General features: G+C 36.9%; 1 protein-coding gene across 1 annotated transcript; it reads right to left on the minus strand.

The window, feature by feature from the left end:
• Positions 1 to 19495: 19495 nt before the first annotated feature.
• LOC121999405 lies at positions 19496 to 20556 on the minus strand. Its single transcript, XM_042554090.1, has 5 exons — positions 20345 to 20556; positions 20002 to 20272; positions 19827 to 19904; positions 19669 to 19730; positions 19496 to 19571 (listed from the first exon to the last, which is right to left on the minus strand). Exons 1-4 carry the CDS (start codon positions 20554 to 20556, stop codon positions 19683 to 19685), a joined length of 609 nt encoding a protein of 202 aa, XP_042410024.1. The 3' UTR covers positions 19496 to 19571; positions 19669 to 19682.
• Positions 20557 to 20874: the final 318 nt, after the last annotated feature.

The following is a 20874-nucleotide window of genomic DNA, read 5'->3' on the forward strand; positions in this document are numbered from 1 at the left end:
TAATCATGTATTTAAGTTAAAAAAGGCCTTGTACGGACTTAAACAAGCCCCTAGGGCATGGTATGAACGATTATCAAATCACTTAATATCCAAAGGTTTTAACCAAGGTCAAATAGATCCAACTCTATTTGTAAAAACTGTAGAAAAAGACATCTTCATAGCTCAAATCTATGTTGATGATATAATTTTTGGATCAAATAACTCTAAATTTTTAAAAGAATTTATTAAATTAATGGAAAATGAATTTGAAATGAGTATGGTTGGTGAACTTAATTTTTTCTTAGGCTTACAAATAAAACAAACTAAAGATGGAATATATATTTATCAAACTAAATATGCAAAGGAATTAATTAAAAAATTCTGCATGGAAAATTCAAAAATAATAAATACTCCAATGGCAACCAACATTAACATAGACTCTGACCCTGAAGGAAAACCAGTAGATCCAAAGTACTATAGAAGTGCCATAGGAAGCTTGCTTTACCTAACTGCAAGCCGACCCGACATATTATTTGCGGTTGGTATGTGCGCAAGATACCAATCTTGTGCAAAAGAGTCACATTTAACCTATGTTAAAAGAATACTTAGGTACATTAAAGGTACTCTAAATATAGGACTCTGGTACCCTAGAACTTGCACCTTTGACCTTCTTGGCTATTCTGACTCGGATTACGCCGGATGCAAGTTAGATAGAAAAAGCACAAGTGGTAGTTGTCAATTTCTAGGACAATGCCTAGTAAGTTGGTCAAGTAGAAAGCAACATTGTGTGACTTTGTCTACCACTGAAGATGAATATATAGCCTTAGGTGAATGCACATCTCAATTGCTTTGGATGATGCACACTCTTAAAGACTATCAACTGAACTATCATAACACAAAAATCTCAATTGATAATATAAGTTCCATAAATTTAACAAAAAACCCAATTCATCACTCAAGGACTAAACATATAGAAGTGAAGCACCATTTTGTAAGGGATCATGTAGCTAAGGGTGATATTATACTCAACTATGTTGAGTCAAAATCAAATCTAGCTGACATCTTCACAAAACCCTTACCTGAACTTGAGTTCAGCTCACTTAGAAGACAAATAGGAATGTGTTGGGTAGAATAGACAATGTTTTTAAATTGGTTATCATTTGCTTTTAAAATTTCTAGGAAAATACTTATTTCAAAACTCCAATTTCTTAGAATTTTCAAAAATCGGATTACGCCTAGGCTTCCCCCTAGAAATCATGTTCCTCTAGCTTTAAGCCAGAGCATCTCACAAACACCTAGGTCTACCTTGCTTGTGTCTTGAAAAACTTAGAAAGGCGTGAGATGCATAGGGTATTGCCTGGACTCAAGAATGCTTATATCTGTGCATCAATATGAGTCTGGGCGTTAAATATGCAATAAACATTAATCAAGTTAAGTTCTCCAGCTCTAGTCAAGTCTACTTGGATCAAAATAACTCAACTTGACTAACCATGTGAAAACTACTGCCCTCTAGGCAATCAGCAAGTAGCTAAAGGTTAGACAATTGGGAAAAGTGTGTTTCAATTTCTTTTAAGGTTTTAATCAAATTACTTTACCAGATTATTTTAAGGCTCTGATACTTAATCAAATTAAACTCAATAATTTAATTTGACTCATGCTTGGACTAGAAAACAAACTACTGCTACTCCCTGTGTCCTAAAACTATTTTTTAATATCAAAGTTTCTTCAAAATGCATATTCAAAACTTAATTACAGTTTTTCAAAACTTGTCCATGTAATTGAGTATTCAAATATTTTCAAAACTAGTCAACTTTTTATAACGTTTTAAAGTTTTCAAGTGATCTTATAACTTCTAAGCAAATCCCTTATTGAAAATTCAAATACTCATATTTTCAAACTTAGTTAATTTTAAGACTATTTTAACTAGACTTAGTTAGATTGTACTATAAACTTAGCTATTTGGCAAAATATTTTCTCAATACAAATCATTTCGAAGCTAAATATATAGCTAAGTATTTTCAAATTTGGCAATCTAAGAAGAAAATTTATTGTTATCCCTCTTTGAAAATTTTCCTTCAGAAAAATACAAATCTACTTTCAAACTGGTTTATTTTTGATATATGGCAAAGGGGGATAGTAGGTAAATTAAAGTTAAAAGAAAACTCAAAGTAATTAATAAAAGGAGGGCTTTTATTAAGGGGGAGTCTAATATTACCAAATTAAAAGTTTCCAGCTTAACTGTTATTGCATTTGAAGTTTATTTACTTAAGCTTGGTTAACTTTATGCATATGTTGTTTTTCTTAACTTTGAATTACGTATTGCCATAATCAAAAAGGGGGAGATTGTTGGTGCGGGAAGCATCCGACGATCGAACCTAAGTTTTGATAATGGTAAAGGATTCAAAGTTAAGGTGCTTTTTTTTCTGACAGCTTTTGCTGAGTGTTTCAGGAAGGTCCTAACTGCGGTTAGGCAAGGTAAAACCCTAGGGGGTGGTAACCCTAGGGGGTGGTAACCCTAGGTCATAGGGGGTGGTAACCCTATGCGGAAAGTCTTGGCAGGTCGATGGCTTCAGGCAAAAGTCCTAGGGGGTGGTAACCCTAGGTGGAAAGTCCTGGTGTCGCGAACCAGGTGAAAGTCTGAACTGGCCGGTGAAGCGGATGTTCAGCAGAAAGTCCGGAAGCATCGAGTGCCGAGCAAAAGTCCAGTCGATCTGGAGGATCGTACTGGCAACAGGTAAATCTCCTGAGTGGAGTAGGTGAGGACGCGTTCCCCGTAGAGGGAACAGTAGGCGTCGGGTCGACCTAGGGTTTCTGGTAGGAAACCTGAAGTTAGACTCGGACAGTTAAGAGACTGTTAAATATTTCAATAGTTATATCATTGTTTTTGTGCTAACTTTGTGCTGCAGGGTATTTTTGGGATTAACATATCTTGCAGGGACCAAAGTACAAAAAAGACCTCGGATGAACAGTGCCGAGGTGCCTCCATGGAGCTTGGAGGCGCCTCGGGTGCGAGCCAGGAAAAGGCCAGCGCAGCAGACTGGAGGCGCCTTGAATGGAGTTCAAGGCGCCTTGGACCGGAGGTTGAAGGCGCCTTGGATAGGCTGAAGGCGCCTTAAACCAGATAGAGTTCGACCAGGTCAGTGCTGATCCACGCGGGTGACTCGGCTCGTTCAAGGCGCCTTGGTGAACAGTATAAGGCGCCTTGAACCCCCTTTATAAGGGGTCTCGACCAGCAGCTTCAGATATCTTCTTCCAAGTGATTCAAGTGCTACGTGCTGCTCCAAACGACGTTCCGAAGTGCTGCTACTTGTGCCCGACGACCAGGAGCTCCGAATCTTCATTTCTTTGTCGTTGGTATAATTATTTACTGTCGTTTATTGTACTTCAACTTGTAATCTTTTATCGAGCTTATAGTTGTTGCCCACCGGAAGCGATCAAGGATCGCGGGCCTTCGAGTAGGAGTCGCCTTAGGCTCCGAACGAAGTAAACGACCGTGTCTCTGTGTTTGTGTTTATTTACATTTTCCGCTGCGTTTTAATTACCCGAGTGTTTTCCGAATCGAACGAAATAGCCGCAAGCGGTATTCACCCCCCCTCTAGCGCGTCTCGATCCAACACGTTATATGAGTGTCATATACTTTCTCATGTGGCTATTAGTATGACTACTAGTCCTTAGACCTGAAGTCACCATAGTTCCCTACATAAGAAGTTATATACTTTAGTTTCGTCAAACGTCACCCGTAACTGGGTGGACTATAAAGGCGATTACTGGGTATGTAACGAATTATGCAGAGGGATGTAAGTGATGTAGATGTGATCTATCCCTCCTATATGACGGGAGCGACATCGATATTCTTGATAGAGTGAGACCACGAAGTGCATGGTCATGCCCAAATGAGTCAATATGAGATATTGAGCTCATTTGATTTAGTGAGTCTACTTGGAGTTCAAGATTTAGATTGATCAGAGGATGACACGGTCTATGTCTCACATTGATCAATCTAGATGTCTAGGATAGAAGAACACTTGTCATATATTGTGAGGAGTCACAATTAGTAGTCACAAGGTGATGTTGGATCTCAACATTCTTGTAACTTGGATAGTAATGATGTATTGCTAGATACCGCTCATTACTTATGCTTCTAAATGAGTTTAGGGGCATTGCCAACGTTACAAGAACCTATTGGGTCACACACAAAGAACAAGTGGATGGAGATTAGGTTCATATGATGAACCAAGAGGATTAGATTCATGTGATGAATCAAATTGGATTAAAAGTAATCCTAATTGGGCTAATTGAGTTAGACTCAAGTTGATTCATGTGTTCAATGAGTGTAATTTAGATTATGACTCATTGAATCAATTTAATTAAATGAATTAGATTCATTATATTAAATTGGCTTGAATTAAATGGTTGGATTAGATCAACCATAAAAGAGATTAAGTCAAGTTTGACTTGACTTGAGAGGAAGAGGAAGAGTCAAGTTTGACTTGACTTTATGCCACATCATTTGTGACTTGGCATTAGGAGAACTAATGATGATGTGCCACATACATGTGCCACCTCATGGAGGTTACAACTATTCTCTTTAATGGCCTCCACATTAATTGTGATTAATGTGAAGGGGGTTACACCACTTGATGGAAAAAGAGAAGTTTTTTCTTTTGGTGAGTAACTCTCATTCAAGTGATCTTCCTCCTCCTAAGCTCTCTTCTTGCTCCTTCTCTTCTCTTGGTCGTGGGTTTCAAGCAAGGGAGAAGAAAGGAGAGTGAGTCTAATCCAAGAAGAAAGGTTAGTGAAAGTCACATAGAGATTTTAGAGGAGTGTGTTCTCTTCTTTTCTTTTCTTCTTTTTCCAATCCCATCCGAGAGCATCAAGAAGTGCTAGCACACTTGTGGTGTTCTCTTCTCCATCCTTGTGTGTTAGAGAACACATCTTGTTCGTGTGGATACTTCTAAAGAGTTGTCTACTTTGACAACTAGAGATCCGACATCTCCTTAGACAAGCGGGATTCGCGAAGGGCACTCATCGAAGGTATAAGATTTTCTCCATGTAGATCTAAGTGTAGATCTAGGTAAACTCGTACTCGTAGTTTTTTCAAAAATTTTTCTTTGCACGGATCCGTTGGCTAGGGAGTTTCGGGGTTTCCGCGACGCGAAAAAGCGGTTTTCGCGGCCCGAAAAACTCAACATTCACCGCTCCTTGCGAGGAGACGTATACCCTATGACCACTCGTTAGGATTACTACTCAAAGTCTTTGACCAAAACATCACATGTTAAGAGTGTAAGACTCTTGTACACATGTATGAGTAATTTTAATCCGTAGAACGAAGAATATTACTTGGCCTAGGTGTGACGTAGTTAGCCTAGTAGGGACAAGACACATAGACCATGTCCTAAACCAAGTGGGTATAAGACGAATGAAAGAAACGAGGCACGAGTCACTGTAGCTACTGAATGGTTTAAAATTAATTCTAAGATCAACTATGAATTTTTGACTAATTGGGTATCTTGAGTTAGATGCATATGACTCAAACTGAATATGCATGTGAATATACTGAAAACTAAAACTGAATGCTCAAAAGGAAAACTACTCATGCTCATCTACTAGTAAATAAACAAACATACTGAAGTGCTAAACATGTAAAGCTACTCGTGCTCTTCTAATAGCAAAGAACAGTAAGCTAATCTAAATAACATGCTAGCATAAAAGGAAACTAAACTTGCTGATTTTAAAACAAAGTGAAACTTAATTCATTTGTTCTAAACTTATTCTTTTATACTTTTATACTTATGTGAAACTTATTTTGTTTGTTCAAAGACTTATACTTATAATACTTCAAAATAATAATCAATTTTCTTCTTGGGCCCGGCAACTGTACTTGCTATGCACGCATCCCTAACTAGACCCGAGATTGCTGGTCCCGAATCTAGTAGGGTTTACTAGGTTATCTAAACCTAGGGACGACTATGGGAGCCCAACTGAAGGACAACTTAGAGTCCTGCATACTAGGTTATCTAAACCTAGGGACGACTATGGGAGCCCAACCCAAGGACAACTGAGAGTCCAGTACAGTGCCACTGATAAAAGTAAAATACTTGTTATCTTTTAATACTTCTAATATATAATGCCTCGACATTTTAATAAGCACCTTGTGTGCAAAAATTCTTAAAGTCTTGACTTTGGGATTTACTTAAGGCCTTGGCCTTTTTCTTTCTTTCTTTTCTTTATCTTTCTTATACTTGTTAATACTTCTAAAAGAATGCTTCTTTAAAAAGAAATTGAAATGTTTAAGCAAATTCTAACTTTGAAATGCTTAAAAAAAAAATCTGCCTACTATGCTAAATAAATTCTGCAATGCAATACTTATAAAAAGATCTGCATACCATACTTATAAAAATCTGCATGCTATACTTACGAAAAATCTGCATATGAAATGCTTAATAAAATCTACTCTAAGATTGGAGTTCTGCATATTGAGGTAACAAGGAAACTCAAATATGTATGCTTAAATGGATGGTAGTAAAGAAGCATATCTAAACCACATGCTAGAGTAAAGAACTCATATCTGTATCCTAGAATGAATATAATTAGAAAATATATCTAAACCTCATGCTAGAATAAAGAACCTCAAATCTGTATACTTCAATGAAAGTAGCACATCTAAAAGCAATGGAAACCAAAATCTGCAATGCTACAATATGCAAAAATCTGCACTGCTCCTAAATGCAAAGCTTAAGTAAGAATCTACATAACATGCTACTCGAAATTTTGCATTCTTAGCTAATAAATTTCTGCACATAAACTCTAGCAAGATTCTGCACACGAGCTAAGCACAAATCCACATACAACTTAACCAAAAATTCTGCATGCAAGCTAGACAACTTTCTGCCAAATTCTCTCAAGACCATACTGTTCATACCCAAGGCAATCACAAAACCGAAACCACCAACCTCCTGTTCAGTGCTACGGTAGGGAAAACAAAGAAACTAAATTTGCTACTTATAGCCATTCCAACCTAAAACCTACTGAAGCTTAAAAACTATGTGAGACTTATGCAAAACTTGTACTTTCATTGAGTAATATAGAGATCTTCAAGCTTACTACAGCAGGGATGCAAGGGAAAACAAAGCCATTAAAATTCGGACTGCAACAAGCTCCAAGAGGGGCTGTTCTTTTCATTGCAGCAACGAAAACATGAACAAATCTAAAACTAAGAATTCATGGCAGCATAAGACCTAACATGTTAATCATGAGGCTAAAAACAATCTAACCCACAGTCCTTATCCATGCACTATATTTATTTCCTTTTCTTTTCCTTTGAGGTTCACAGCAGCAACCATTCTAAAACAAGGAAGCTCACAGCAGAGACCCTTTTTAAAACCCTTCATCTTCACGGTCATGCTAAAAAATATAAGGAAAACACCAATTTAAAATCGGAACAACTCTTACCGCAGGTGAGTAGCAACTTACCGGAATCCCTCGACTTATAACCAGAGGAGAAAGCCTCTAGGGTTCGGAGAACTTGAGATTTCAACCCTTCCTCGTGCCCACGAGCTCTCTTCGACGAGGAGACCTCGAATCTGTGAAGAACCCACAAAGAGAAGCGCTCGCCAGCCGCTGGAGACGAAGCCCTAGCTTCGTTTTCGCCCGAGAAGGAATCACCGTCGCGAGAGGAGAAGGATAGAAGGGTTTCGGGAGAGAACAAATCCCAATCCTCACTTATCCCTTTATTTAATACTCTTCGGCATCTATCATAACTTATATATATATATCTCGTTCCATATTTATTCATGAAATACTTGCAGAACAGTTGGTTAGCTACGTTTTGACCGGGTCAAGGGTCGCTGGTTTGAACCTTAGTTTGGATATTTTTTTGTCAAAACTTCCTTCGTTTAGTAAAAATACCAAACGACCTCCAAAAATTACATAAAAATACTCTAAAAATTTCTAAAAATCTCTAGAATTTTTCTCTAGTATTTTTAAATATTTTTAAATTACTTTTGGGACTCGAAATGGAGAAATTTGGGTTGTTACAAAATAAGTTTTAAAAAAATTTTTAAACAAGTTTTTAAAAGTTTTTTAAATAAGATTTTAAAATATTTTTAAACAAGTTTTTAAAAGATTTTTAAATAAGTTTTAAAAATATTTTTAAATAAGTTTTTAAAAAGATTTTAAATAAAAATTTAAAAGATTTATTACATTAATTAATTGTATTATTAAGTTAGTTAATTCGATTAAATTATTAAGTTGATTAATTTGATTAAAGTATTAAGTTAGTTAATTCAATTAAATTAATAAGTTAGTTAATTTGATTAAATTATTAAGTTAGTTAATTTGATTAAATTATTAAGTTAGTTAATTTGATTAAATTAATAAGTTAGTTAATTTGATTAAATTATTAAGTTAGTTAATTCGATTAAATTAATAAGTTAGTTCATTCGATTAAATTATTAAATTGATTAATTAGACTAAGTTCAATCTAGATTCATCTCATCCGATTCTAAGTTATCAATCAGGGAACCTTAAGAAGTTTTGTGAGATGGTTATCTTTGATTTAGATTATTTTTGAGGATTAATTTATATTTGAGTTAAACTTAGGTTTTCCAATTAGTTAATTAAATATACATTTCAAAGATTGGCTCCCAGGCTGTGGCGAGGCACTAGGCCTTCTTGGGTATTGGATCATCCACCACTTCTAGACAGAGCCTTTCAAAGAAAATATATATTTAATTCCTTTTTGAAACCCCTAGATTTAACTATACAAGTATAAATTACGCCTAGGTCCTTAAACTATCCTAGTCTAAACATGCATAATACAAGGAAAATAAATAAACAATCATCAATCAATTTTATCTATTTATTAAGATAGTTTTTCTATTGGATCCCCTAGATCATTGCCTTGATATGGTCTATCAAGGTAATGGACTTGATCCTTGGGAACCCAATATTGACTAAGTCCAACTTGATTAATCAAGTTGGACTTAGGTACCCATGCTTGGACTATCTTTCTGTTTGTTGGCAACAGACAACAACCATTATCATATCATTTTTAAATATTTTTTAAAAGATTTTTAAATAAGTTTTTTTAAAAGATTTCAATAAGTTTTTAAAAGATTTTTAAATAAGTTTTTAAAAGATTTTTTAAATTAGTTTTTTAAAAGATTTTTAAATAAGTTTTTTAAAGATTTTTGATTTTTAAACAAGTTTTTAAAAGATTATTAACCAAGTTTTTAAAATATTTTTAAATAAGTTTTAAAAATATTTTTAAACAAGTTTTTAAAAGATTTTTAAACATGTTTTTTAAAAGATTTTTAAATATGTTTTAAAAAGATTTTTAAATAAGTTTTAATAAGATTTTTAAATAAGTTTTTAAAAGATTTTTAAACAAGTTTTTAAAAGAATTTTAAATAAGTTTTTAAAAGATTTTTAAATAAGTTTTAAAAAGATTTTTAAATAAGTTTTTAAAATATTTTAAATAAGAATTTAAAAATATTTATTTGAGTAATTAATTGGATTATTAAGTTAATTAATTAGATTAAATTATTAAGTTAGTTAATTCGATTAAATTATTAAGTTGATTAATTTGATTAAATTATTAAGTTAGTTAATTCGATTAAATTATTAAGTTAGTTAATTCGATTAAATTATTAAGTTAGTTAATTCGATTAGATTATTAAATTGATTAAATAGACTAAGTTCAACCTAGATCCATCTCACCCGATTCTAAGTTATCAATCAGGGAACCTTAAGTAGATTTGTGAGATGGTTATCTTTGATTTAGATTATTTTTAAGGATTAATTTACATTTGAGTTAAACTTAGGTTTCTAATTGGTTAATTAAATATACATTTCAAATATACATTTCTTGGGTATGATATCATCCACCACTTCTAGACAAGCCTTTCAAAGAAAATATATATTTAATTACCTTTTGAAACCCCTAAGTTTAACTATACAAGTGTAAATTATGCCTAGGTCCTTAAACTATCCTATTCTAACATGTATAATACAAGGAAAATAATAAACAATCATCAATCAATTTTATCTATTTATTAAGATAGTTTTTTTGTTGGCTCCCCCTGGATCATAGCCTTGATATGGTCTATCAAGGTAATGGACTTGATCCTTGGGAACCCAATATTGACTAAGTCCAACTTGATTAACCAAGTTGGACTTAGGTACCCATGCTTGGACTATCTTTCTGTTTGGTCTATTAATAAGTGATAAATATGACCAGTATTTCTTTTTAGCTTTAAACCCTAGTTTGGATCGATTGTATATGACTTTCTGTTTTCCAAGAATCAAGTCAAGATTCTTGGAACCCAGTGTAAACCGTTCCAATGTAACTTTCAAATCCTTGATTTGAATTTTTAGGTTGGAATTCTCTTCCTCAAGCTTTTGGACTTAAGTTAAGGTTCCAGTCTGACCTGATTCAGTCAAGGATTCGAAACTAGTCACTTCTTTAAGGGAGGTTACCTCCTTTAGAAGCGACTTGATCCGAATGTTGGACTTAGCTAATTTATGCATTAAATAATTGATTAAATTGTATAAATGATGTGTACTTACAGAGGGGGTTGGCCCTTCGAAAATGGATACAGATTCGTGGCTTCTCTCGGACTCAGCTTCCAATTCATCCTCGCTTCTGGATTCGTTGATTTGATCTCGGGTCGTCATTGTGAGAAAACTCGTTTGTTCGAGTTCTTCGTCGTCGGACTCTTCTGAGGATGACTCATCCCAGGTCACCTTTAGGGCCTTCTTCCTTCTTGGATTTTTTTTGTATCTTTCTGGTTCGGGCAGTTGGCCTTAATGTGCACCTTCTGGTTGCATCCATAGCACGTCACCTCGAACTTTACCTTTGAGTTTGGTTGGACTTCCTTGGACTGGATGACCTTTTTGACATCCTTCTTGTTGAACCCCTTCTTCTTCTTGTAGAGCTTCCTCACTAGGTTGATGAGTTCCGCCATGAGCTCGTCGTTGTTGTCGTTCGAATCTGGTTCTTCTTCTGACTCCGGTTCGGTTCTGCGCTTTGGTTTAACTTCTCGGATTCTTCCTGTACCTACAACCAAAGCTACACCTTTCTCGGTCGAACGTGAGTTAATTTGTTCATGTAATTCGAATTCTGCAAATAACTTATCTAACTTTATTGAAGAAAGGTCCTTAGAAACCTTGTAAGCATCTACCATGGATGCTCACAAGGTATTCCTCGGAAAAGCGTTTAGAGAATACTTGATTACATCTCTGTTTTCTACCTTCTATCCGATTGGATGTAGACCGTTGAGTAGGTCTTGTATCAGAGCATGGAGTTGGCTAGCCGTCTCATTTTCCTGGATTTTAATATTATATAGTTTATTGAATATTAAATCTCTCTTACTTACCTTGGTGTCAGACGTTCCTTCATGAAGCTCGATCAGCTTCTCCCAAAGTTCCTTGGCACTCAAGAACGGGCTGATGCGGTTCAACTCCTCCTTCGATAGGCTGCACTGGAGGGTCCAGGTCGCCTTGGCATTCACTTCTTCCTTTTTGATAAGAGTCACGTCCCAGTCCTCGTATGATATTGGCTTGCCGGCGCCATCAGTTGGTAGTTGAAACCCAGTTTTGACGATCATCCAGACTTCAAAGTGAGTCTGGAGATACGCCTCCATCTGACCCTTCCAGTAACCGAAGTCATCTCCAGTGAAGAGCGGTGGGCGAGTAGTGCTATTCCCTTCTTGAAGAGCCATGTAAAAATTCTTGCACAGAAAAACAAACAGAAAACGAGTCCCAGGATTTGGTACTGGATTAGCAGTGTGGTATAAAGTAAAAATAAATTACGATCTCGAGTGGTATTGCACTAGCTTCGAGACAAATCCGATTACGAAGGAAAATTAGATTGGAAGATGACAAGAATACCGATTTCGATCGACTCCAAAAATTGAAATCACCACGAAAAGAATGCTTGATTGGTGGTTACACCAAATCAAAGTGACCCTGCTCTGATAACAATTGTTTGATCGAGATGCGCTAGAGAAGGGGGGGTGAATAGCGCTCATGGCTTTCATGCGTTTCGGATTCGAAAATCGACAAGAGTATAGCAGCGGAATTGAAAATAAAAGCAATACACAAGAACATCAAGATTTACTTGGTTCGGAGCCTTGGGCGACTTCTACTCCAAGGCCCATGCTCCTTGAGCATTTACGTTGGGCAACAGCTATAATTTTGAAAAAGTATTACAAATTAAGTACAATTAAAAGCTGTAAAAACTTATACCGACAACAATAAAACTAAGTTTGAGGCTCCTGGTCGTCGAGGACTTGCTACAGCTTATCTGGATCGTCTATTGAGCAACACAAAGAAGATTGATCACTTAAGAGTTGATTATTTGAGGTGTTGGTCGAGATCTTCTTAAATAGGTTGTTGAAGGCGCCTCAAAGCCTGTCCAAGGCACCCTCAGGTTGCCGAGTCAGCCGCGTGGATTAGAACTGAAATGGTCACAGCTTATCTGGTTGAAGGCGCCTTCATCACCCTTGAAGCCCCCTCCAAGCCTGTCTGAGGCACCTCCAGCTCCGTCTGAGGCACCTCCAGCTCTGCTGCGTGCGCTGCATCTGCCTTGCACTCGAGGCGTCTCAAGCTCCATGAGGGCGCCTCGGGTACTGTTCATCCGAGGCTAATCTTGCACCTTTGTCCCTACAAAACATGTTAGTCCACAAACCAACTACATATTCTGCAAAACAAAGTTAGCTCACATAATAAACATAATAATGTGAAAGTTTGATAGTCACGGACTGTCCGATTCTGACTTCGGATTTCCGACAGGAAATCCTAGGTCAAACCGACGCCTACTGTTCCCTCTTCCGGGGAACGCGTCCTCAGCTACTCCACTCAAGAGAGCATAACTGATGTCAGTCTGGTCCTCCAAACCAATTGGACTTTTCACCTAGGGTTACCACCCCCTATGACCCAGGGTTACCACCCTCTAGGGTTTTTCTCCACCTATGGTTACCACCCCCTAGGACTTAAGGTTCCCCCCCCCCCCCCCCCCCTTAGGATTTCCACCACCTAGGGTTACTACCCCCTAGGACCTAAGGTTGCCCCCCTTAGGGTTTTCACCAGCCTAACTGCACTTAGGACTTTCCTACAAACTCATTCAGCATATCAGGACCTTTGGGTTCATTAGTGGTGGAAAATTTTTCAACCTGTGAATCTTGCTTGGAAGGAAAAATGACTAAGAGACCTTTTAAGGCCAAGGGGTATAGAGCTAAAGATGTGTTGGAATTGGTTCATTCTGATTTGTGTGGACCTATGACTATCCAGGCAAGAGGTGGTTTCGAATATTTTGTCTCTTTTATAGACGACTATTCGAGATATGGGTATATTTACTTGATGTGCTGCAAATCTGAGTGCTTTGATAAGTTCAAAGAATACAAGGCTGATGTCGAGAAACGTCATGGTAAAGGTATCAAGACACTACGGTCTGATCGTGGTGGCGAGTACCTCTTAGGAGAGTTTAGGAGTTACTTATCAGAGGCTGTGATTCAATCCCAACTGTGTGCACCTGGTACACCCCAACAAAATAGTGTGGCAAAACGAAGGAATAGGACTCTTATGGAAATGGTTAGATCAATGATGAGTTATTCAGAATTACCAAATTCATTTTGGGGATATGCTCTGGAAATGATAGTGTACATTCTGAACATGGTACCATCTAAGTCAGTATCCTCTACTCCCATAGAATTATAGAATGAGTGTAAGCTCAATCGGTCTATCTATGGACTGAAGCAAGCTTTGAGATCTTGGAACATCCAGTTTAATGAAGTGATCCAGTCTTATGGATTTATTCAGTGTCCGGATGAGTCTTGTGTAAACAAGACTATACGAGATGTGGTAGTATTTCTTGTACTATACGTACATGACATTTTGCTCATTGGCAACAATGTCAAAGTGTTGTCAGATGTAAGGGTATGGTTGTCCAAGCAGTTTGATATGAAGGATTTGGGAGAATGTGGACATATTCTTGGGATAAAAGTAATAAGGGATCGTAAGAAAAGAATGTTGTGCTTATCCCAAGCTTCATACATCGATACTATTCTAGCTCGTTTTAGCATGTAAAACTTCAAGAAAGGTTTTCTATCTTTTCGGCATGGAGTACCTTTATCTAAAGAGATGTCTCATAAATCATCAAAGGAAATAGAGGACATGAAGAGAGTTCCTTATGCTTCGGCTGTAGGAAGCCTAATGTATGCGATCCTATGTACGAGACCGAATATCTATTTTACCGTGTGCATGGTTAGCAGATATCAAAGTAACCCAGGATAAGGACATTGGACTGCCGTAAAGCATATATTGAAGTACCTAAAAAGGACTAGAGATTATATGCTAGTTTACCAGGCAGATGATTTGCTCCCTGTGGGTTACCCAGATTCGGACTTCCAATCAAATAAGGACAATAGTAAGTCGACCTTAGGATATATGTCTACTTTGGGAGGTGAAGCCATAGCATGGAGGAGTGTTAAGCATAAATGCATTTCGGACTCCACCATGGAAGATAAGTATGTGGCAGCCTCTTAGGTAGCCAAAAAGTTGTATTGCTCAGAAACTTCTTGATGGACTTATATGTGATTCCTAGTTTTCCCAAAATTATCACAATTTATTATGATAATAGTGGTGCAATAGCAAACTCAAAGGAACCACAAGCCCATAAGGGAAGTAAACACATTGAGTGCAAGTACCACTTGATACGAGATATCATAAAGCGAGGAGAAGTTGTTGTCACCAAGATTGCATCAGAAGATAACCTAGCAGATCCTTTCACTAAGGCCCTTCCAGCGAGAGTTGTTGATGGGCATGTTGAGGGTTTGGGGATTAGATGTATGGCAGCATATATGGCAGCATATATGGCAGCATAGTCTTTTAGTATAAGTGGGAGATTGTTAGAGTGTATACTAAAAGCCTAGCTTTTTGTATAAACATTTATTTTTTGTATAAGTGGTAGATTGTTAGAATGTATACTAAAAGCCTAGCTTTTTGTATAAACATTTATTTTGAAATGAGAATCACATTGGTCAAATGTCTGCATTTAGTTAAATTCAGTTATCCATTTAATTTATATTGTAGATAACATGATGTGTGGTGTCACACAGAAGATCAAGTTATCAGTTCCTTATAAATTATAAATAGAAGCTCACAACCAAGATGGATTGGGACAAACCATTGGAATGGTTGTAGTGTAATTTGGTACTAATTTATCTTGACTATAAAATTACATTAGAACACTATGTGTGTATAAAGCAGGACCATTTGAGGTTGTTCCTTTTATACTGACTGCATAAAAGAACAGAACCTCTATTTTTATTGATGTGCGTACTCTTAATCCTGATATAATAACAAACACATGTACTTAGTATTTATTTCTTTAATTTATCAAAGGGTGAGATTTATTCGTTAAATCAATAGGCCCGATAAGTTGGGAAATAATATTATTTATATGGTGTGTTGTTGATTATAGAAAGAAATTGTGTCCTATTTATTAGGATGATGATGTCCCCTTGAGGAGCTCACATGGATTGTCATGTAAATCCTGCAAGTGGACTTAGTTCTGACATGACAATGAAGTTGAGTGGTACTACTCTTGGGGCTAGATGTTAATTAAGTGAGTTGTCAGTAACTCATTTAATTAATGGACATTCGATATCTTAAATACAGGGAGATTAATACACTCATGAAAAGAAGGAACCTATAATGTAATATGGGATTGGTGCTGTAGTGGTATAAGTAATTATTGATGAACTTGAGTTGGATGTTCGGGTCGAACACAGGAAGCTCAAGCTCATCAGGAAGCCAAAACCAATTCCTCCTCTAGGTCCCTGTTGTAGCCTCTATGTATAAAGTCTCGCATCCACCCAAGTCATCCTTATGGCCTGCCACATCCTTGCTTGGTGCCCAAGCAAGGGCCTGGCCACACCTTGTTTGGTGCCCAAGCAAGGGGCCGGCCAATATGGGTTTAAAAGTGCACTACAACAAAAACCTTCATAGACAGCGGTTTTCCACCGGTGTCTATTTCATTTTCGACCGATGTCTATGAAGCCGATGTTAAAAGTCTGTCATTTTAGACATCGGGTTAAAATCGGTGTAGTATCACTTAACGACACCGGTTTTCGAATCGGTTATTAACCGGTGTAGTATCACTTAACGACACCGTTTCATCAACGGTGTAAAACCGATGTAATATTGTATGTTAATAACACCAGTTTTGGCAGCGGTAAATAACCGATGTAATATTAGTTAATAACACCGGTTTTGCAGCGGTGGAAAACCGATGTAATATGTATATTTTTTAACAGCACAAATTTGATTTCCGAAACAATGAAAAACCAACAATAAAAAAAATACACAAATATTCATAAATTATACAAATATTCTTCATTCAATAATATCCATAAAATACACAAATATTCACAAATTATATAAATAATCTTCTTACAACAATATCCATAAAATACCCAAACATTCTTGTTACATCAAAAGCTAGCTAATAAATATCAAAATCAAGGTAGAACATTCTTTTAACACATCAAGGTAGAACCGCACTTCAAATGTAATCTAGCATGCATTTAGCCCACTCGAACCGCACTTCATCAATTTCAACTCTGGAGTTCTTGAGATTTGTAAACTGTAAAAACACATAAATAATATATTAGTAAACCAAGACTAAAAAGGATACAGCATGCACAGTATCAGTAGTACAAGATGTTAGCAGTTCCTGCTAACAGAATTATATGCAAAGCTATATAAAGAATATTAGGCAGTAAGAGCATGGATAACAATGAGTCTGTCACATACTGATGCTTATATGGACAACTTAATGCCTATCCCATTGGATAAACTTTCATACACTCGAGCAAACTATTATCCTAGGCATGCATTCCATGCATAAATTTGTAGATATATATGATTCTATCTTATATGCGTTTTCAGCAGATGAAAGAAGGGGTAACAAAATATGTTGCACAAACAAGAAACAAGGAACAAAGTTTAACAATAGAGCATTGCCTGCAAACTTGGCTATGAACAAAAAAAAGGCAAGATAGTCTACATAGAAATAGATACTTAGAGAACAAGAAGATCCAGAAGGTATGGTCACTTTCACACATTAGTACTTTAACAAACAGAATATTACAAAGGCTAATCATAGGAAGGAGAATTTTACCGAGAAAATAAAGTTGTATCCCATTTCGAGAATAACACACAGAAATTCTATCCTTCTCCACATCATTGACAAATATCCAGCAGTCATGTAAATCTTCTCATCTGAGAAATCCATTCCCTCAGTATAAAGAGCAAAACAGTGAGTATGCAAGGATATGCACCTTATGTACGCTTTCTTGTCCAAGGCAATGATTACCAAATGGTCCAGGAGTCTGCGTGTTCCATCTCCTGTCCGAAAACTTTGAAAAAACAAATATATAATAGAACCAGGAGAAGCCCAGGCAGCATTCAAAGTTGTTAATATTACTGTTTTGTTTTCCATAGCTACTTCCTTTAGAACTTTCTCAAGCTTAACATCATTCTTTTCCTGCAAGCAGATATATAATTCTTTATAAAGGAGGAAAATTCACAATTGTTTGCAGGCACACAAGTTAAACGATATAAATTAGGGGGGGGGGGGGAATGACTTATTATACTGCATAAAATAGCATAAATCAAGTGATTTACTGACAACTTAAGCTCATGGGGCAGATAATCATCCAATCGGATTTAACATTGTATTAAGCAGAAGAAACAAAATCAGTCCAGGTACTAGGCTTGTCTACAAATTCAACTTCGCCAAAATGAAGTGTGTTGAGAATATAGCATTCAAAATTCAACATCAAAGGAATGGTAGCTAGAGAGTATCCTAGAAAGTCACAAGGCATAAAATTTTTGAAAACAGTTATAACTTTTCAATAGTTTAGAAACATTATAGACTAAACCCTATTATGTCTAATTGAAACAAGTTGATCGGGAAGGTTAAAATAAGTTAATCAGCTTTTCATATATGTTGGATTTACTATAGAAAACTTGCTACATTATGCAGAAAAGACATTCAATTGCACTTTACAGTATCTTAAAATTTTTCAAGAAGAACAAAATACTCTACAAAAGATTATTGTATACTTCATAAGTAACTCATATCATACACATACTAAGTGCATAATGAAAGTTGTTAAATTGTAGTTAGTCCAACAGAAATGGCTTCATAATTAGCATCAAGAAGTTCACCAAAACACAAATGATTAGGAAGACTAGCATATGAGGAATAGATTTAAATCATGAAACTTCTGACGCAGAAGGTACATGCTGGTCCAACAAAGTTGTACACAATTTAGTTGTTAAAATAAGTGAGATGAAACGTAAAGCAAAAAAATAGTTATGTGCAGAAATACATGTAATAATAAAATCGCTGCATAATTGAACATACCCAAGATACACAGGATGACTCACTAAAATGTTGATGTTGTTGCTCAAATGCTATAACACGAGGAGGAAGGAACCCAAAGCCATACATGATAAATATATAGAGCCGAACCTGATCATAGAAGTAACCCAAAGCCATACTATGCAATCTTTACTTGTAGTAACAGGGTAGGTAAACTTTACTTGTAGTTTTTATTCATTTGCTTCATGTAGGAGTAGATTCTAGTAAATTCCCACAGGCATATTGACACTCACTCTTACTTCTAGTTGAACTTGAAATTCATTGGTATAGCTAAATATGGTAATGGGTACCCTTTAGGTTTGATTACCCATTTATCTTAATAGGTTAAGTTAAATTTGAGTATCAATGTGTTAGATTTAGAGGAAGTTGAGCAGGTTCAAAAAATGTAATCAATCCTTTAATCCTAAGGTTACCATTTAAGATAGCTTATCCAACCACTCTACTCACTACAACTCCTAATATCTAATTCCTTTCTTCTTAGGCAATCATTTAGTCTCCAACTAGTATCTGGTTTGTAACAAAAGCATAGCATCCGGTTTGTATCAAAAAAATCATTGTAACAAAAGCATAGCATCCGGTTTGTATCAAAAAATCATAGCAAGCACTAGGGGAAAAGCATTTCACGTTTTTCTTTGCCAAACAAGTAAAAGAACATCATGCATATTTTCCAAGTAGATTAGACATCCATGGAAGCTCGTTGATTTTCCAGATGGATCAACGTTGATTTCCGCCGAAATCACATTATTCACACCCGCTCCAAAAAACCCACACAGATACCTGCCTGTTCACTGAAGAATACTGGCGACTCAAGTATGGGGCCCATGATATTATTTATCATCTTGATTTAATCAAATTAAAAAACATCCAGCAACAGTTAGTTATTAATTGACGGATTAAATCGGGATAAGATTGACTAAACTCTTTTAGTTAGAAAATTAATGAATAAATCAAGAATTGTTATCTTCAAGAAAATTAATTTTGAGGTGCTCTAGAATACCTTATCTATCTCAATGCTAGATATAGATTGAGTGCAATCCTTGCAACAACAAGAAAGTTATCCACAAAATATTGTTCAAAGTCTGATTGATACAAGCCTGAACTCATTTCACTTGTTCTAAAAGCTTCCCAACTCGGGCATCTACATGAGATTGAAGTAAGAACAGGAAGTCAAACCATTAAATTTCAGTCTGAAAAATTCCAATTCAATCATAATCAATGATAGCAATTAGTATTACCTCTCCCTTTTGCTTCATTCTGAATCACTCTCCATGGACATGGCCTTTAATCCTCTTCTCCTCTGCGAATTATGGAACAGGAAACAAAAGAACATGAGATGTGAATGGGATGCAGGAACGAGATGAGCAAATTGGTCGAAGGTAGAGAGAATTTCTACCTTTCTTGATCCCTTCTTCTCCCTGACTACATACCTCTCCTGTGAGAGATCTGACAGCCATGCTCCAGGACTCACCAACTAGATCAAGTTTGTCAAAGAAATTAGAGGAAAAAAAATCAGTTTTTTCGACTGTTTGATCTTAAAAATCAGATTTTTGGAGGGAATGGAAGCGTACGAGTATGCATTTTTGGACGAATTTGGATCTCTTCTTGGGTCGCTGCGGCAGCTTGCACCCCTTCATCACCATGAAGTCCTCCTCCTTCTCCTTGTTCGACAGCGAAACGAAGAATCGAGGTAGAGAGGCTGCCGAGGCTCTTTCGTCGGCATTCTCGCCCTCGCATACCAACGCCGCTGATCCCCTGGTCGTGTAGCAACGGTCATCCTTATCCGGCGACGACGAGACAGATCGGGAGTTATGGTTCTCGCTCCCGGTCGATTCCGACCTCCTGTGGATAAATTCGAGTAGTGGTTACTTCCATATCTCATCGGCGACACCTCAAACTAGATCAAACCCTAACTTTTCCGGATCAACCTCCGATCTATTACCTGAGGGGATAAAGAGGCGGGTGCAGGGGGGACTCTTGATCTGCGATGCGGCGGAAATTCCGAGACGCGATTCCCCTCCGGACGGCAGATTTTGCGGCGGATCCTTTGTCCCTGACCTTGATGCGGCGGAGGCGCTTGCGGCACCCCCATTGCAGAGTGATGCGAGGACCGTTGCAGAGCCCATCGCGGCGGAGGAGAGACTGTTTTTGTTTTTTCCTCCTCCTCCTCCTCCTCCTCCTCCTTCTTCTTCTTCTTTCAAACAGGTAAAGGAAAGTGCTGCAAAAGAGTAAAGAAGCATACATAGAAAGCAACCACCACTCCAGCCACGTAATCGGAGGGCAGTTTAATGGAGGCACTAAAGAATCCATGGAGGTAGAGATCTTGCGATGCAAATGCAGCACCTGATCACAAAACAAGGTAGGTTCAAAGATGTCCCTTTCTTTTTTTTAAAAAAAATCTTTTAACAGAACTTATTCACTGGTCGAGGGAGAGGTGGACAGTC

The sequence above is a fragment of the Zingiber officinale genome, chromosome 7A (assembly GCF_018446385.1).
Source record: "Zingiber officinale cultivar Zhangliang chromosome 7A, Zo_v1.1, whole genome shotgun sequence".
NCBI classification, from domain to species: Eukaryota; Viridiplantae; Streptophyta; class Magnoliopsida; order Zingiberales; family Zingiberaceae; genus Zingiber; species Zingiber officinale.